We start from the raw sequence: 19,178 nt of genomic DNA, 5'->3' as shown, positions 1-19,178 counted from the left end.
TGTCAAACACAAGGGTTCAGTTTTTTTTTACCCTGCTGTAGCAAAACAGAAAGTGTGGTTTTGACACTTTGTAAGGTAATTTTACTTGATCATTTTTACTTGGTGATTTTCGACAGTTTAAAGAAAAATTACATAATCAAACCACTAATACAATCAAAACCTAACTCATCAATGATCAAACAACAGAGCATGACTAGCAGCTAAGAAGTTTACTTCCTCTTCACATGCTTGAAAAAAACTATATTGAGAAAATTGGCTAACTTGAGAATATCGTGAACAATAGTTTTAATTCTCCAAGGACTTTGAACTTGACTAGTTACAGTGTCAATCAAAAGCTTCGAATCACCTTCCATTTCAACGTCAGAAAAACCATTCAACGAAGCAGCATGCAAGCCTGCTCTAAGAGCCAAAGCCTCAGTAGTAGAAATCAATAAAATGAAGTGGTAAGATATATGATAAAGCAGAGCGCCAAAATCATTGTTATAAAGAAGGAAAATGAGAAGTAGAATTCTATACCGGTTTCAAACATGTCATTGTTGAATGATACACGTTATCAATCTTGTTCACACGGTCAGTAACTGATTATGAAATTCATGCTCAACCACTATTAGATGTAAATCCAAGGGTGAGGAGAATCTTTTTAAAATTGAGTTATTTTGTTTTCAACCCTTGAATTTACATCTAATGGTGGTTGAGTATGAATTTCATGGTCAGCTACTGACTGTGTGAACGAGACTGTACACGTTATAAGGGATGTCTCTCGTGGTTTTACGTTTTAGTGTCTCATTTTATTTTTAGTTATTGAAAAAAGAAAAGAAAAAAAAAGAATATTGGACTTCAATTGGGCCAGACGAAATTTTGGAAATGGGGCTGCCGGGTCAGGAGTAATAAAGACCCGCCCAAAAGCGAGCCTTAATAGTGAGAAATCAGAGTTGATGCTTCCATCGTCGTTTCGAGGATTGAATTTGGTTGGGACTTCCTCATCTCTCTCCGGCGTCGTTTTGGTCGAATTCACATTTCAGGTTTGTTTATAACCCCGCCCTTCTCTCTCTTTTTCTCTCTCTAAACCCTTTCTCTCTCCTCTCATCCTCATCCCCCCCCTTTCTCTCTCTCCTCTCCTCTCCGTTCGGTAGTTGACCCCCAAAACGCACCAAGCTCTCACTTGTCACCACCGCCATTGTTTTAAGCCTCACTCTTTGAGTTTCTGATTAAAAAACCAATAACGATGATTGCCCACTCAAAATTATTGAATTCGGATTTCTGATTAGGGTTTTGGTTTCCCTAAGCTCCTAAATTTAGGGGGGTTAAGCTTCGGCAATTGTATCTTGTTCTATTTAGTTGGTTATTGCAGAGTTACATATGTGATATTACGACTGCTTTGCTTTCTTGGATGAAATGTTAATGAATGAAGCATGGCTTAGTGGGTTTGTTTATGTTCAATTGGATTGTGTTTGGATTTTGGAAGACAAAAGTGAACAGCTTTGGAGGTCTTCAGTTTTCTCTTTACTTGCTGTGGACGACTTAGTAATTCAGTTTCGATTACTGATTTTCATAGTATTGTGATTTTAGTTATCTTGAGCAGATAAAGAATGTATGTTCGACTAGCATTGTTTGTTTTTAGCATTGGAAATATAGTATTATCTCTGTTTTTGTCTCTTGGAACTTCTCTGTGTTGCTTTACGAACTTTAAGACGTTTGTATGTAATGGGAAGGTTTTGGCTATTTGTTTGTATCATTGCCTTTGAAGAAATGTGATGTTTTTGTAGGTCTCCTGGTTCCCTTATAACACGCGACAGAAAAAGGAGGATACATGAGAACTAGGGAAGCTAATGTCTCAAATGATATCTTTGTTCTTTCATGTCGCCGATGTAGAACTTTTTCCCAATAATGGTGTCCAGTGTACATATAAAAAAGCGAACCTTGTAGATTGATATATACTTGTGTCATGTTAACAAAAGTATTGGGATTAAGTATAATATGAAAATTATACAAGCAATAGCATTAGAATTGCTGGAGTCAGAACATGCTGAAGTTGCAGACTTTTCCGTCTCTAATTATCTTCAAATTCTAGTATAGGGCATATTGGAATTTGCAAGTCAAGCTGACTGGAGCTAAAGCTCATACATTGTTGATTTGATGTAAGTTAGAGCCAAATGTTAACCTTACTTATTTCCTTCTAAATTTCTTGTTCCAGAAAGTAGATTACATGTGATTATAAAAATATATTTTGCCTGCTAGTTATTTTATGGAGATGGTAATATTTACTGTACATTGTGGATAGTTTTATGTCCGCGTAGGTAATGGAGGAATTGTCAATAGCAGACCCTTATGGGACAAATCCTGGGCCAATTGATGGTTCGGTGCTATATGATCAGGAGAAGCATGTCTCCTCAGCTGTTTGGGATGGACAGGTGTGGGTGACCTTTAAATGTGGCTCTATATTTATTTATTTCTATGTTCCTTTTGTATTTACTGAAATGATTTACCAATCTGGATGCGTATAAAACCTACAGGAGCGTGGTGCACTTAGATGTCACGAACACACTTCAAAGCTCGATCAATGGACTCTGACGGAAACACAATTGGAGTTGGTAGAGAAAGCAGGATTTGGCTACTTAAGGTTGATTCCTGCTATTAGTCTAGACAACCCACTCATTTCTGCACTAGTTGAAAGATGGAGGAAGGAAACAAACACTTTTCACCTGAATGTAGGAGAAATGACAGTAACCCTGAAGGATGTTGCATTTTTGCTTGGACTATCAATTGACGGAGACCCTGTAATGGGTGTAACGTATACCACCTGTAACTCAGTTTGTGAAAGATTTCTAGGAAAAACACCAGAGTCTAATTATGTTAGTGGTGGAATGGTTAAGCTAAGCTGGTTGAAAGATACCTATTCGCTTTGTCCTGAAGATGCACCACTTGAAGTGATTAAGTACCATACACGTGCCTACCTTTTATATCTTGTTGGAAGCACAATATTTTCCACTACCACTGGGAATAAAGTCCCTGTCATGTACCTTCCATTGTTTGAAGATTTTGACCAATGTGGGAAATATGCCTGGGGAGCAGGAGCCTTGGCATTCTTGTACAGAGCACTTGGCAATGCATCTCAGAGATCCCAAAGTACAATTAGTGGTTGTCTGACACTTCTTCAGGTTAATTGCATGCCCTAGACTTTGTTTATTTCTCATTTGCTAGATTTTTATTGTCTTCTGTATGTTTTTGATCGTATGTATTTGTTATATTTTACAGTGCTGGAGTTACTTTTACCTGAAGATTGGACGACCAAAGCTTAGTCAAGATTTAAATCATTCTCGTTTTCCTCTTGTGCTTAGCTGGAAAGGAAAACAAAGTGGGCCTACAACAAACCGAGATGTTGTTTTTTACCGTAAAGTTCTTGATTCCCTGAAAGAATGTGATGTAAGTTTTTTTTTCCTTTTCCATATCTGCATTGATAGCTTATATAATTTACACTCCCTTACTGTCAAGTGTAGAAGCATAATAATTACGGTATTGACCTATAGGTGGAGTGGCTTCCTTATAAACATCTGGACAGTCGTGTTATCCCAAAAAAAATATTGAATGATCTGAGAATAGCAAAGTCGAAAACAATGCTAATTTGTTTTGACAAGGCAGAAAGGCATCTCCCAGATCGTTGTCAAAGGCAATTTGGTGACCCCCAGCCTATCCCAGAGGATGTAGAGCGATGGGAGAGAAAAAGTCGCGGAGTTGATGGTGGAGTTGATTTGTCAACAAAACTGGAGTCAGAGCTGAATGAATGGTCAGAGCGTCGATTTCATATTGTGGAAAGGGATGATGATGCAGATGAAAGTGAGTACATGCAGTGGTACCTGAAAATCACACGTAAATTTGTCGGGAGGCCTATATCCCTCTCATCTGAGTTTCAAAGAACGGTAAGACTAATCATTATAATTCTTGTAGTTGTTGTTAAGTGCTAATATAAAGCAATCAGGATTCTTATATGGTTACATCTGAACTTGGCAGAATGCTGGTTTGAGAGATATCGCACACATAGCAGATACATTCTCAACAAGGGGTTTGGATCCTGAACAAGCTGACTTAATATTGAGGATCAGGGATATTGCCCATGAATGTTTGAGGGACCAGATTGGTTGTCCAGCTACAGCGTCACCCACCTCACAGAATGAACTTGGCAAAAGGATAAGAGGGAAGGAGAGGGTAAGAAGAAGAGGTGCAGGAAAGCGTTTGCGGAAGGATCATCCACTTCATTATCACACTGCTAGTGAAGATGATCGATCTCCGTTTTCTGGTGCCACTGTTGTGGTTGATAGGTTACAATCATATCATGCACATAGAGAGGAGGATCATTTGCCCCTCTATACTGTTCAAAATGAGGTCAATGCTTTACATATGATCAACGGGGATGTTGACATTGGTTTCGATCAGTCAGAGCTGGTCCAGGTGACTGGTGAGGAATGTAACTCTGAGCTAAACCATGCAGTTGTGAAGGTTGATGAAACCCACTTATTTGAAGCAACTGAAACGATAAATGACTCACAAATTTGTAATGCCATGAATGAGGTCAAGGACATTCAAATATCTGATTCAACAAAGGTTGATTCTCACATTTGCAATGCAAGGAACGTCATTGATTCACAGCTCTCTGATGCACCGGAGGGGGTTACGAACTCACAGATTTGCAATGCAGATGAGGAGGTTGATGTTTCACATGTTATTGATGCAACACAGGAGGTTACTGACTCTTGTCTCTCTGCAACATCTGTAAAGATTGATGATCCCGAGCTTCCTGAACCTAACACTGGAAGTGAGGGACGAACAACTAAGTTGGAAACGGAGATTCCAGAATGTTCTCCTGAGGGATCTCAGGATATTGCAAACCAGAGTAGTGTTGTATTATGAAGTACTGGTGCGATCATGAAGTTTTGCTGAGCTAATCGTTCTACATGATTTAGAAGATGTTGACTAACATTGTTTAGTTGTATGTACAATCCTATTCCGATTATGTTGGCCTTGCATAGTATGTTCTTATTATTTGATTGCATGACTAGCAATCACATACTCATCATACGCATCATTGTATATATGGCTTGATTTTTGGCTAGTTGGCAATAAGATGCCTTTATTCATGATGTTCAGAGTACTATAATACTCTGTAACGTTTGAGATTTTATTAATATGATCTACTTGTTAGATATTTCACTTAATGTCCTGAACTTTAGTCTGTTTTCTGCCTATGAAAGTTCAATATTGTGCGCGAGTGACCTTTCAATACGGTTTATCTAGAATACAATATACAGAGAGTTGCATGTCATTAGTTATGCATCTTTCTGCATTTGTCTACCCCCGTGTAAGTTTTGTTCATTGAGCAAAACAACTAGTCTTTCAACTTCTCTAAATCTTATTTTGTACCTAGAAGTTTCCCAAACCCAGTTTGCAGAGACTGCTTATAAATGGCTCTTGTTGTCGAGCTTCACAAACTATAGGAGACGTGAAACTCAAATAAGCTAGGTGAGATATTCGACCCTAGACAACATTAATCTTTAAAGCCCGTGTCGTCCTTACTACTACTTGTATGAGGATAAACTTTGGCAATTTGGATTCAGTTGGATGAATGGAATTTATCTGCGGAAGCATAGTACTTCATACATAAAGTGATGAAACATGTAGGACTTTGGATGTGTGCTATTGACTTTTATTGTCAAAATCCAGATACCATTCGTTCTGTTAAGTGATAACCATTTCAATTCAAGTTAGGTCTGAACTGAACTGTTATGTTTGAGATAAAAACGTCATGATTTTCTGTGATGGTCATGGGTACAATTTAAGGCTTTTGTTTACTAAACTCAACATTTAGTACCTGAATTTGAGGCTAGGTACAGACAAAGGATCACAATACTTTTATACGAGGGATACAATTCCAATGTAACTATTGTGAATTACATATATAATGCCAATAATGTAATAGACACTCCATTTTGAGTGTCATTAAACCCCGATTGACAGCCAACACGAACGAACAAAAGGGTGAATTTGAGAAGGTATGCTTTAGAAAAAAGAGGATGGATTGAGCAGATACATTTGAATTTACATTTGATTTTGTCCAGCAGATGAGGAATAAAGAAATGTCCATCAACAATAATTTCTGTGATGCCTTTCGATGATGTTTATGTGGCGAGTTAAAATTTATCAATAATGTGAGAACATGTAGAAAGTACTGAAACACAAATAATGATTCTGTAATCTATAATTTAACTAATGTCTTTTCCAAGATGGGTAGGTGACTAGTTGCTGATCTTAGCTATAGTAAAAGATTCAATGAGTATGGTTGGGATTAGTTTAGTAATGGTACTTTTTGTACTAAACTAAGTTCCAGGAATGATGTTGGTCATCATATATTCACATTCTACTCTCAAGTTACATCAAGTTAATAAGCATTTTGAATCCGTTTGATAACACCACCTAAGTAGTAAGTACTGTGTGCTTAGTTGCTTGGTGTGGTAATCTGCAATGGTTTGGCTTGCAGTAGGGACATTTTGAACAGTAATGATCCCTCCAAACTCCAAATCCAAATCCAAATCTAAAGCAAAGAAAAATATGCTCTGAAAAGGGAAACATGCACCTTATTTTTCCCAACACTCAACTTTCTGCCTTATTAATTCTTCAACTATTGAGTCTGGAGTCTTGACCCTACCTTAGTTTTCAAAGTATCAAACTTCTCACTCAAATGTCATGACCCCCCGTCCTCTTCTGATTATCACCACTCCACCTATCACCTCAATCACTTCTTTCACAGCGCTTTCTCATTCTCTCCCTCACTCAAACACAGAGGCACTTAATCATCTCCCAGACTTAAGCTGATACCAGTGCAGAAAAAAAATGCTGCAACAGACCAAGCCTCCATACCTTGACACAATGCACTGTTCCTTCTCAAACCCCTTCCCTCTAGTTCTGCTTCTTCTGATCCTCCCACTCTCTTCTTCTATTCCTTCCGTCACAAGCTCAAATGCACATCATTCCACCAACATCATCAACATGGTTCCATCTGAAGCAGAAACTCTCTTCAAAATCATGGAGTCCATGTCCTCTGATCAAAATTGGAGAGTCTCCTTTCCCCAACCATGTAAACCAGGCTCAACATGGCCAGGAATAGAGTGCAAACTAGGAACAGATAACCACCTTCATGTCTCAAGGCTTGACTTTGGCAATCATCCAAATCCAAGTTGCAAGAGAACAGCTACATTTCCTTCAGAAATCTCTGCCCTTCCACATCTTCAATCTGTGTTCTTCTTCAACTGCTTCACTCACACTAAGACCAGTTTCTCTGTTTCAAGGGCCTCCAATGCTTCTTCACTTCAACAGCTCAGTCTCCGATCAAATCCGTCACTAGTCGGTCCAATCCCACCTCAGATTTCATCACTCAAGTCCCTTGAAATCCTTACATTGTCTCAAAATCGCCTGACCGGAAAAATCCCACTGGAGATTTTCAGCTTGAGCAGCTTAGTACATCTTGATTTGAGCTACAATATGCTGACAAGCACTATTCCAGTCCAACTAGGCAGTCTCAGAAACCTTCAAGGCCTTGATTTTAGCTACAATATGCTCACTGGTTCAATACCAAACACAATAGGGGAGCTGATGTTGCTTCAGAAAGTAGACTTCAGCTCAAACTTTCTCACTGGAGGCATTCCTGATGGAATTGAAAAGCTCAGTTTATTGAATTTCCTGGCTTTGAGCAACAACAAGTTGCATGGACTATTCCCGAAAGGTTTGGAGAAACTGCAGAGCTTGCAGTATCTAATTTTAGATGGTAATCCAATGAACATAACTCTGCCATTGGAGCTTGGTAAGTTGGTGAAACTTCAGGAACTGAGGCTTGCTGATTCTGGGTACTCAGGCACTATACCAGAAAGCTTTTCACAGCTCAAGAACTTGAGCACTTTGTCATTGCAGAACAACCGTCTAAGTGGTGAGATTCCCTTTAGTTTTGGCAGTCTCTCACACCTATACCACTTGAATCTTAGTAGGAACATGTTGGTTGGTGTTGTGCCTTTCAATTCAAGTTTCTTGAGCAGGCTGGGAAGGAACTTGGATCTTAGTGGAAACCCAGGTCTCTGTTTGAGTCCCTCTGTAGCACACAGTTTGAAGATTGGAGTTAATGTATGTGGAATCAGTAGCAATGGTTCTGCTATCCTGCCATTGAAGAACTCTCAAGCTTCATCTGGGCTCTCTAAGCCATTCTTTCTCTTTGCACCTGCTTTATGTGTTTTGGGACTGTATCAGATTTTGCTTGTAGTATAATATTCTTAATCTCACAGTATATATATTTGTACTCCACCCTAGTTTCTCAATGATTATGTTACTTGGTATCTGTAGAAGTTTTTAATATGTAGAATGTCTAATAGAACTAAGAAGTTTATGCTTTCTGGGACTCTTGAGTATGGTATGAGCAGATGCCATGTTTAGAAGAAATGTAAGACTTCTTTCTGCTATACAAGTTTCCATATTTAGCAGAGGCCTATTTGCTACAAATCACATTTGGATTATAACCTGTGTGAGCATCATTTCTTCACAACCAAGCCATGTGCTCTAGCCATAAAGCTGAGTATAATGTGGTTAAATATCAAGAAGGTAACATTTGCGTTACATGGATCTGAAAGAGTTACAATTTGATCATCTGGTTTAAACTTTTTGCTTCAAATGTTGAAAGACCTTGTTGTATATTGTGCAAATATTTCCATGGAAATTTGGTGCTCCTGATTTTGACACTAATTAAAAGGTTTCTATTGGTATGCAAGAGGAAGCATCACCTGACACTTATTTCTGGGGAACATGTGTTGCTGTCTTTAGATTGCTATGTTCTATGTCACAAGACTAAATTGATTGAGGGTTGAAGATTGATAGAGATAGGCCATATGATTGCTGGGAACTGGGACCAGAGAGATGTTTTTTTTTTCTTTAATTTGGAAGGTAGAAAAATCAATCTGAAACGTCAAGTTTACCCAAATCATATTTACAAATGCAATATTCCCAAGCGATTGATAGATGAGATTAGCAACATAAATGGTAAGTGAGCTTGTAGAACGTGCTTAGGTAGAATATCCAATGGTCTAAATATCGTTTTCGGCATTGTATCGGTCGAGAGGTAAAACGATATATCGGGGGATATATCGGTTTTATCGGGGATATATCGGTTTTATCGGATTTGCTTATTTTCAATAAAATTTATAAAATTATACTTCAATATGTACCAAATAAACTAAAAAACGGTACTAAGTAAACTAAAGAAAATAAATACTTGATTTAATGACAATTAAAGTACACGAACGACATCTAATAATAAAAATAGGTATTTAAGAATGATTATTTAGTCTTGAAATTCATCATATATATTTAAAATTTATATAAATTAAAAATATATATGAAAAAATGAAAAAAAACATATAAGTTTTTCAAAAAAAAGAGGAAATAAATATTAAAAAATTAAACAAAAATTGAAAAAATAATAAAAAAATCAAAGTTTGACCGATATTTGACCGTTGACCATCATTTTTGTGTTGACCGATATGCTCATATCGTATCGGATTCGAAATATCAGTGATATATCGGCGATATATCAGGGATATATCGGCGATATCGCCGATATTTCGAACAGAGAGAATATCACATTCACTCTCTTAAACTCTTTAAGCTTTCCTTTACAAAAAAAAAAAACTCTGTAAGCTTAAAAACAAGAATCAAACAAAGTGAAAAAGAAACTACAATGGTGGGGTATGTGAGGACAATGCTTGATGAAACAAGACCACCAGAGAGGACTGATCATCAAAGGACGCATGAACATTGCAATAGAGCTGGATTCCATGCCTCCTTTTACAAATCGCGAACACTTCACTGTTTACATAACAGTATTTTTACGTACACAATTACTGCTTTCTTATTTATTGTCCCTTTCAAAATGACCCACTTACCCCATTCCATTTTGAATCTGAATTAGCCAACCCTATATATGATCATATACTCCATAACTCCATCGTGTTCGTGAACGCTAATGTCTTCGCAAAAATTTAAACTTTCAAACTTGAGAGTCCCACGTAGGGTCCTCACATCTAATTGGTCTAATATCACTGCTCAATTCACCCAAGCCCCATTCATTTCTATGGTTAGTTTCACCATTGTCTTATTGTCTTGTTCTGTTAATTTATCCAGAATCAACAATTAGGTTATACCACGCGGTTCGATTCATAATTAATTTGATATAAAACATGTTAACTAAATCTATACCAACAGTAAACTGTATCTATATTCTGATTCTGAAATATTTAACATACCTGATGAATATCTAGTAGCTATATATATTTCCCATGCACACGCACGTAATTGTGATGAAGTGAAATTTTGTAAAATTCACATGAAAACATTAAGTAAAAGGCCCATGAACGTGACCAAACCATTAATGGGGAGAAGAATCAAAAACCTTGTTCCAATTTTGGGAAACAGTTCAAACAAGTAGAATCCAAAAACTTCACACGCACAGCTTGAACCTTCCCCTTCCGAAATGCCATAAATGTGTTCTTCTAACACAGTCAGTAGTCACAACCACCATCGACTTTTCATGTTTACATCCATGAATAAATCACTGCTGGAAGCCTCATCACTATGTCTCTTCCAAGCCAAGTTCTGGCAAATATGTATGAAGAAGGAAGAGGGAAACCCTTCTGCGAATACTGGGTTTTGGTTTATGCAGATAGATGTGCGTGGTGGGGTAAACAGAAAACCCCAGGGTATGTTGATGCTGATAGATATAACTGTGTGTCACTTTCTCTGTGGAGCCAAAGATACACCAAAGTTTTGCAGAGCCCTCACGTGGATAAGCAGTAGTGTGTTCGGGACTGTTCGCGCGCAGTACAAGGTTTTAGACGGTTTTGTTATATTTTCTCTTTGAATCTGAAATAGTATTTCTCAGTTCCCTTTTCTCTTTCTCCTACTTTGAGAAGGGAGATACTTCCAACCAAGATTCAACAGTTTCGATCGTGTGCAATCATGCAAGTGCGAGGGGCGTGCGCCTTTATGAACGCATCATCTCAGGGGCCATTTTCATGTTGATCTCTCATGCATTTTCATTGGAATATATATAACAGCTCACGACCTCTCTATAATGTATAAATATATATGTCCTGGAGCCTGGAGGGGACAACACAGAGAGGTGGCCGGTGTGATTATTGCAGTCAGTATTCAACTATTTACACTGTAGAGGAATATAATTCAAGTCCATTAGCTATAATTCAAGTGTAGGAGTAATTTTCTTCTCACGTACAAAATGCATTTCATTCATGAGACCGTTGAACTTCGAACTCCCGTCACGAATTCTAGCTCGACATCTTGACCTATATATATTGTTAGGATGTGATGAGAATTTGATTAGGAAAGTAAGTCTTAGTTGAATTTGGTTACTCTTCCTAATTGGACATGATTTTATGTCTAAGTTTATTCTTTTCAATAATTTGTACTTTTCTAGTATGAAAAAGTTTTTATTTTTATATGACAAATTAGATTGTAATTGGTGTGCCTATATATATAAGACATAGGTAGTAAACCAAGGTGTGGCTGTCATGACTTAGTTCATGGATGTGGTCATCAGGGTGTGACCTTCACGGTAAGGTGTATATAGTTATCGACAAATGAGTGTATATCTCTTGTGTAAGGGAGCATAGATGACTAGGATGAGGATAACTCTTCTTGGAAAATTCTATGAGTGTGGGTGTACATAAGTTATGAGATTTAGCTCAAATGTAGATTGTACTGTTATATTTCTCATAGTGAAGAACACGGTATCTCTCGAAGGATGTAGATATAGGTTTATGCCGAACCACATTAATATTAGTGTTCTCTTGTTGATTGTCTTATGGTTTGTTTACTTTTCTATCGGTATATTTTGTGAGCCATGTTGGGAGATATCCTAATTCCCTAACAATTGGTATCAAAGTCGATGGTTCGGCTGGGGAACGTCATCATTCATGGTGGAGTCAAGCAAACGGTCAAGGTGGCAACTCAAAGGTGCATTAGGTGGAGTCAGCTTGGGTGAAGCAGACTCAAGACAAATCCTAATCAAGGTGAGATTGCAAGGGATCTTTTTGACTCAAGGGAATGATGAGGTGAGAGGTATATCTCGTCAATGTGATTCGTGATGTCAACGATTGTGCTTGTTCGTCGTTTGTGGTATTCGTTTGTCGAAGAATTGCATGTTGATCGTGGAGTTCATCAAGGCCTCAAATATGGACTTGTAGTTTGAGGTGGAATAATTTGATAGAAAAGGGAGTTTCACTCTTTGGGTACAGAGTGTGGAGGACATCATAGTTCAATGGAGCTTAACAAAATGTTGAAGGGAAAAGATATGAAACCAGATAAGACAACGGGTAATGCAAAGAAAGACTTCATGGGGTTTCATGATTATAGCAGGTCTAAATCCAAGCGCATCAGTGCTACAAGTGTTGTGACTAGGGTCATGTAAAGTGGAAAGCTTTGTTGGTACTATGGTAGCGGAAAATGATTTTCATATGGAGATGCTCTCACAATCTTCATAGGTGTTACATGTTCTCGGCTGAATATCAAAATTGAGATTGACGTGCTTTGGGTGGTGTGATGATGTCCTAAAGTTATTAGAGAATTTGGATATTCAGGAGCCAATTGGTTTCCAAAGAACTATAAGTGCTTTATAGCAGGTTGAGCCATTATAATCACACATGGTGGAATGGTCCTCATACAAGGAGAATATATTAAAAGGTATCATATGTTATATTTGACCTCGATGGTGAATGAGAAACAAGGTGCACAAAGATGAGTCTTATTTGTGGGTACAAAAAAGATGTCGTTGAAAAGTTTTCTGGTGTTCAGATGATGGTGAGAAGGAAATTCCTGCTAGAGAAGAGGTCTTTTTGAGGTTCCTCTTCAGAGTGAGCTGGTGATATTGACTCAGTGCAGTTACACATAGGATTGGCCATTACGAATAAGGGAGGACTACAATTGATTCGGGCTATGTGTTGCTGGTGCCAAAAAATGCCAATGGCTAAAGATGGTACGAGGTGTCTTGCATGGAATTCTCATCAATGTGGATATTGTTAGGATGTGATGAGAATTTGATTAGGAAAGTAAGTCATAGTTAAACTTGGTTACTCTTCCTAATTGGAGATAGTTTATGTCAAAGTTTATTCTTTTTCAGGATTTTTTTTTCCTATAACCAATTGGATTATAATTGGTGTGCCTATATATAGGAGACATAAGTAGTAAACCAAGGTGTGGCTGTCATGACTTTGTTCGTGGATGTGGTCATCAAGGCGTGGCGATCACGGTAAGGTGGATGCGGTCATCGATAAGGGAGTGTGTATCTCTTGTGTAAGGGAGCAGAGATGAATAGGGTGAGGATAACTCTTGAGTGATGGCGTGTTCTTGGGAAATTCTATGAGTGTGGGTGTACATAAGTTATGGGTTTTTGGTTATGAGATTTAGCTTAAATGTAGCTTGTATTGTTATATTTCTCATAGTGAATAACATAATGTCTCTTGGAGGATGTAGGCATATGTTTATGCATAACTTCGTTAATCTCGGTGTTCTTTTGTTGTTTGTCTTATGGTTTGTTTAATTTTCTATTAGTATATTCTGTGAGCCATGTTGGGAGGGATCCTAATTCCCTAACATATATGACTGTTATATGATGGTAAGCTAAGCACCAAAAGAATTTTATTACCTCATTGTGATACCCTGTTTACTAATTTAATAACAAATTTGTTGTCATTTTGGCAAACAAAGTGATATTTTGGGTAAATATAGTTCTGAGTTGTAATTATTTTACATATAACATTTTATAAGATTATAAATAAATAGTTGTTAATGTGGTAAATTTGTTTAGTTATTTGTAAATATAAAAAATACATGTTGTAATTTTTTCTCAATATTATAAATTTAGTTCAATAAAATTGTAATTTTAGTTTAAAAATTTGTAATTGAAAATATGTTATACCTCAATGTATTGTAAATGACCCCAAGCACCAAAAAGAGAGATTATTCTTTTGATTAATTGTATGTATAAGTTATAATTAACTGGTATGTAATGTCTTAACACTAAGCTTGATCTTTATCGATCTCTTGCTTGTGTTTTATGCTGATGACTATTAGGAATATAAATATAAATGTAACTTTCTTTTACTTTCTCTCCAAGACTTTTTCTGATCTTTCTAAAGCTTCTAGTGCTCTCTAGTTGTGAGACAGATGTCCACTACTCAGCCGGTCTTTCTCTTGTATAAATAGTTTAGAGATGAGTGTTGCGGCCTCCAAGTAGTAACTCTAGCTCTTTGAAGTTTATCAAACATTTTCAATCTACCTCAAAGCTATTAATGACCATATCATGCATCAGCAAGTTGGAGCATGATTGTATGAGTTCGTAGTACAAGCTGTGGTTCGAAGCCTTTCCTTAATTTGATATCCCGCATTCATTTTCTATTGATCTTTTGTCTTCGATCTCCACACCTGATCGATGTAGTGATCATAAAAGAGCCAAATGCAGGTGTTGGTTGCCAACCTATCTAGCTTGCATGCGCACGTCATTTGGCGGTGGTGCTAGAATACTTCGTCATTTTGGCAAATTCAGTAATGGAAATTTCGTTAGCAGCTAAGGACTTTAATTAGTGGTGGAACTAGGAAGTTATATGAATGATGGAAAAAACGATTTTTATTTGTGTAATTTTTTTTAAAACTATATTATTCTTAAATTAGGTATGTCGATATTTGTTATTAGAATGAAGGTCATTCAAATTAATCTATGCACGCCTCTGTTTTGATCTTTCATTCTATATAAGAAGAGATGATATCTTGTATGATATTCATTTATAAACTTTTTCAATCTCACAATTGTAAATTTAAATAAAAAACAAATTTATCTATTAAAAAAATTATGAATTTAAAAACTAAACTAGTAAACACTAAAACAGAAATGTCCAACATAACAATAAAAAAGATGAAAATAGTATAAAGTTTTGAATTTTTTTGTGTGAACAATCTGATTTAATAATATAAAAGATTTCCTTTGTACTATATAAAAAAGTAAGAATCTGAGTGGGGACAGTGGCCCCGCCGGTTGCCCCTAGTTCCGCCTTTGACTTCAACGTCTTGCTTTTCGATCGATCTTAACTAAATGAATGTGCGGGTGAATGCACAATTGCATACACTCTTGTTGCATATAATAGAATGGGCTCTTGAACACTGGAGTATCTTAGTTATTATGCATTAATGCATACGTGCGTGCTTGGTGTACTTCGTGCTTAATCCAATTTTTGTAGTGGAATTAAAGTAGGATTTGATCTGATTTGGAAATAGGAGTGAAAATAACATGGAGTACATAGCCTCACCTGAATCATAAACGTAGTGAGATTAACTTCACCACCAACACCAAAATTGAAAATCGTAGTAAGAAGGTTCTTCGAGTTCCAATTCTCTCTCAGTTCAATTAAACAAAAATCATTGACATTTTGGGCCGAATGTTTGCCTTTCTCTCCTTCTACCCCTCTGTGAAAGCCCAAACCCGAATCCGTTACTAAAACCTCCCCCTCTTCGCTCACTTTGCTCAGTTTGCTGTCACAAAAAAAAACATCACACAATGTCCACGACATGGAAGCTCCTGAAGCAACTCCGACCACCGCGCACTCCCACCGCTTCCTCGCTCCTCCACCGCCCTCGATTCCCCTACTTCCACAATGCCACTCGTCTCTTCTCCGACGCGCCTCCTCCTCTGCCTCCTCCATCCATCGAGCCTCCGTCGATTCCACCGCCTCAAAACCCTCACGCTCCCTCGCCGTCATCTCTGAACCAAACCGAGCTCGCTAAGTTTGCCGCCATTGCCGGAACCTGGTGAGATAAAATCTCCTTACAAAATCTCAATTCCTGCATTTCAGCTCTGATTCTTTGATCAAGAACTAAACAAATTTACTTGCCGAATATAATTCTTTGTATGAAAAAGGTGGGATTCTGAAGGACCATTCAAGCCTTTACACGCGTTGAATCCGACGAGGCTCGCCTTCATTCGCTCCACGCTGTGTCGTCATTTTAGGTCAAAAGTTCAGTTCTTTTTCCGCTCTAGTTTTGAGTTTAATGGATGTTGAAAATGCTAAGTGATTGAGAATTAGGTTAGTTTAGTTATAAAGAAAAGTGTGATTTTAAGCAGTTTTATGAGGACTGATTACGAAAGGTGGATGCTTTTTGGAGCTTTTCTTACAATCGGCTGTGTTTGTGATTTCAGGAGGGATCCAATGTCTGCTAGGCCCTTTGAGGGGCTCAAGTTTATTGATGTTGGCTGTGGTGGTGGAATTCTCTCTGAGGTATGTTATATATCATCTTTGCTTTTCGCTTAAAAGCACAGCCCCCGTGTTGAATACTTGAATTAGTCATTTCGGCATTGGGGATCAGATGGTGTTTCCGGGCTGAACTTGTCCCTGGCAGACACATTGTTCTCCATGAGAGTGGCAGCTTTACTGTTCATGTCGCGATTCATTGCTTCTCTTTATGGCATTTGAACCATTTTGTTTGATTTCAATTAATCTAGTTAGATTTTGTTCATCCATTACATCTGAACCAGCCTGTTATTTTCTTTATGATTACTGTGTGACTGAGCTGATACTCTAGCTTAAACGCGTGTAAGGTCAAGGGGTGATGTTAATCTTTACCCTTATTTAGCCTTTAGCACGGATGGGAGCTTCTGTAACGGGAGTTGATGCTGTTGAGAAAAACATCAAGATAGCTCGCCTTCATGCTGTAAGTCCATAACTCTTAGATTTGAGGTTTGAGTAATTCTGGTGTTCAAGCGGCTTCTCTGTATACATTAGGATATTTCTAAACATTAGTCATTCACACAGGATTTGGATCCGGTGACCTCAAGCATTGAATATCATTGCACAACAGCTGGTACATCCTAATCTAGTTCATAGTCTTTTTAGCGAGCTGTCTGGTTATCAACTCTAGTGTGTTCATATACTGTATTAAATCTCTTGCATAGATGCATAGATATCCACCATTAATGTCATACTTATTGCCTCAGTTTGATATGTATAGCTTGTTACCTATAACATTGTCAAATCCAGTATAGTAGTGAGTAATACCTGAGTTCCCTATGATATGACTGGAATTGTCTCCTATTTGTAGTTCTATAATGTTCAAATGCAAAATATTCAAATATATAATTATACCTCATTTAGTAATTGTATTTATAACCACTCAGTTAGTACATATTCTTTAGTCCCTGCACCTTTTCTTGTGTAAACTCAAGGTTTAAGTTTTTCAATCATGCACAGAAAAACTAGTCGAGGAACAGAGGAGTTTTGATGCTGTGTTTGCTTTAGAGGTATGTTCTTGCATGTACATAAAGTCATGTTTGTCATTTTTATACAGTTTATGTTGGATTTGTGTGTAAATTGATTATCACTTTAGGTAATTGAGCATGTGGCAAATCCTGCTGAATTCTGCAAATCTCTGTCCGCCTTAACTGTTTCTGATGGAGCTACTTTGATTTCAACTATTAACCGTTCTATGAGAGCATATGTTACCGCAATTATTGCTGCCGAGTATCTCCTCCACTGGGTATCTAGCAGTTCCTTTACTTCTGCTGAAGTTGATTCACCATACAACCTGTATTATTTTCTTATACAATGGTCTTGCTTCATGTTATGTTCTATTGTTGCTTCCTTTATGTTAAGATATTATATCCTCGTTACGTTGCTATCATAAATACTTGTGTGCTTAGTTATCCCATTAAATAAGTATTGTGTGGTTTTATTAGTTGGTGATTTTCATATTTAGCATATACTCCTGAATATCTATAATCTGTGATTCATTTGTGCAAGTATTGTGTTTCCAAGTGAACGTTTGTTATATGAGGATATCAAGAAAGCCCATTCAGTTTTGTCCTATCTAGAAAGTAAACTTGAAATCTAAATTTTGACCCTTTGGCTAATTCAAAATTCGTAAGTAATGTCTATCATTGGGACTTCTAAACATTTGAGAAATAGGACTTCAAAATAAGTTATCAGTGATTAACCATTATCCACTTTTAATCTGGTTAGGTCTGCAAGTAAAACATGCACTGAGGCTATAGATTTGTTCTATATGAAAGATGTACTCTTCCTGTTTATTATCCATCTATCCTCCAGTTGTAGGTTTTTCACTTGTAGATGTCATCCTTGACTTGATCTGAATTGATCCTTTTGCAGCTTCCGAAAGGTACACATCAATGGTCCAGTTTTCTTACTCCTGAAGAACTAGTCTTAATCCTGGAACGTGCTTCTATCTCGGTAAGCCAAACCCCCTTTTGTTGCTGGACTCAGCATGCTCTACTCATTCTGCTACATGTATATAGCTGCTTTATTTCTGCACTGGTGGTAACTCTGTATGCTGTTTTTTTGGTTTTGTGCAGGTCCAAGAGATGGCTGGATTTGCGTACAACCCTTTGACAGGAAGATGGTATTTATCAGATGACATTAGTGTAAACTTTATCGCTTACGGTACCAAAACAGAAACAGTCGCTTCATAAAAACAGCAGTTCTGCCCATGTTGTCTCTCTGAAAAATTGTATATCAAGAATTTTGTGTTAACATCCCCCTCTGCCCGTCATTATCTTTGGAGATCCTTAACCTAATGAGGAAGAGAGAAATTGTATACAAATCTTATCATACTGAAAAATGCTCAGCTGATATCACCTCTCGCATTACATTACTTTCAAATCAGATGACCATTTCCATCTTCAAATGAATCAGAGGGCCTTGAAATGTATATAGCAATAATGTTTTCGTCATCAAAGTTGCTCACAAGAAAAAAAATTCGGTGGTTTAATCACTAGAAAGTAAAAACTGCCGGTCAATGTGGATGCTTTAAATTTCCTCGGAAATTTAAAGCATCAAGATTCAAGATAATTGTATTATATAACTACGTCGATAATGTTATCCAAACAGTTCAGTATTGAGCTTCCCGAGAGGAACAAGTTGCCGCGTCACCGCGCAGGGGCCCACCGATCCCATAATATTTTCGCGCTACATTATGGTCGTACACGTTTTAACCATCACACCTGTTCACGTCAGGTAAAAACTGCAACGGTAAAAACACTAAAACGTATAAAAGTAACAATCCGGAGTAGTCAGTGA

The 19,178-nt window shown here is 37.4% G+C and overlaps 3 protein-coding genes across 5 annotated transcripts; all 3 read left to right on the top strand.

Moving 5' to 3' along the window:
• The first annotated feature begins 953 nt into the window (after positions 1-953).
• LOC126797508 (protein MAIN-LIKE 2) lies at positions 954-5,135 on the top strand. Of its 3 annotated transcripts, none has more exons than XM_050524137.1 (7): positions 988-1,022; positions 2,072-2,138; positions 2,282-2,411; positions 2,514-3,158; positions 3,256-3,423; positions 3,528-3,917; positions 4,009-5,135. In XM_050524137.1, exons 3-7 carry the CDS (start codon positions 2,301-2,303, stop codon positions 4,903-4,905), a joined length of 2,211 nt encoding a protein of 736 aa, XP_050380094.1. In that variant the 5' UTR covers positions 988-1,022; positions 2,072-2,138; positions 2,282-2,300; the 3' UTR covers positions 4,906-5,135. The 3 variants fall into 3 exon arrangements, with proteins under 3 accessions (XP_050380093.1, XP_050380094.1, XP_050380095.1); XM_050524138.1 differs by having other exon boundaries at positions 991-1,022; positions 2,077-2,138; XM_050524136.1 differs by lacking the exon at positions 2,072-2,138 and having other exon boundaries at positions 954-1,022.
• Positions 5,136-6,759: 1,624 nt separating this feature from the next.
• On the top strand, positions 6,760-8,347 carry LOC126799813 (receptor like protein 29). Its single transcript, XM_050527072.1, has one exon. It carries the CDS (start codon positions 6,883-6,885, stop codon positions 8,302-8,304), a length of 1,422 nt encoding a protein of 473 aa, XP_050383029.1. The 5' UTR covers positions 6,760-6,882; the 3' UTR covers positions 8,305-8,347.
• Positions 8,348-15,649: 7,302 nt separating this feature from the next.
• LOC126799305 (ubiquinone biosynthesis O-methyltransferase, mitochondrial) lies at positions 15,650-18,715 on the top strand. Its single transcript, XM_050526477.1, has 9 exons — positions 15,650-15,900; positions 16,010-16,099; positions 16,289-16,367; positions 16,723-16,800; positions 16,902-16,950; positions 17,337-17,386; positions 17,473-17,622; positions 18,252-18,332; positions 18,455-18,715. Exons 1-9 carry the CDS (start codon positions 15,650-15,652, stop codon positions 18,569-18,571), a joined length of 945 nt encoding a protein of 314 aa, XP_050382434.1. The 3' UTR covers positions 18,572-18,715.
• The last annotated feature ends 463 nt before the right edge of the window (positions 18,716-19,178 follow it).

The sequence above is a fragment of the Argentina anserina genome, chromosome 6 (assembly GCF_933775445.1).
Source record: "Argentina anserina chromosome 6, drPotAnse1.1, whole genome shotgun sequence".
NCBI classification, from domain to species: domain Eukaryota; kingdom Viridiplantae; phylum Streptophyta; class Magnoliopsida; order Rosales; family Rosaceae; genus Argentina; species Argentina anserina.
The sequence above is the reverse complement of the archived record's forward strand: the minus strand, read 5'-3'. Positions and strand labels throughout refer to the sequence as shown.

What these genes read in the sequence shown, in the direction of transcription:
- LOC126797508 (XM_050524136.1), top strand. Translation starts at nt 2,301, where the DNA reads ATGGAGGAATTGTCAATAGCAGACCCTTATGGGACAAATCCTGGGCCA. An exon ending in GTTGTCTGACACTTCTTCAG is followed by an intron (nt 3,159 to 3,255) that starts GTTAATTGCATG and finishes TATATTTTACAG; the next exon opens with TGCTGGAGTTACTTTTACCT. An exon ending in CATCTGAGTTTCAAAGAACG is followed by an intron (nt 3,918 to 4,008) that starts GTAAGACTAATC and finishes TGAACTTGGCAG; the next exon opens with AATGCTGGTTTGAGAGATAT.
- LOC126799813 (XM_050527072.1), top strand. Translation starts at nt 6,883, where the DNA reads ATGCTGCAACAGACCAAGCCTCCATACCTTGACACAATGCACTGTTCC.
- LOC126799305 (XM_050526477.1), top strand. Translation starts at nt 15,650, where the DNA reads ATGTCCACGACATGGAAGCTCCTGAAGCAACTCCGACCACCGCGCACT. An exon ending in ATGCTGTGTTTGCTTTAGAG is followed by an intron (nt 17,387 to 17,472) that starts GTATGTTCTTGC and finishes TTATCACTTTAG; the next exon opens with GTAATTGAGCATGTGGCAAA. An exon ending in CCGAGTATCTCCTCCACTGG is followed by an intron (nt 17,623 to 18,251) that starts GTATCTAGCAGT and finishes ATCCTTTTGCAG; the next exon opens with CTTCCGAAAGGTACACATCA.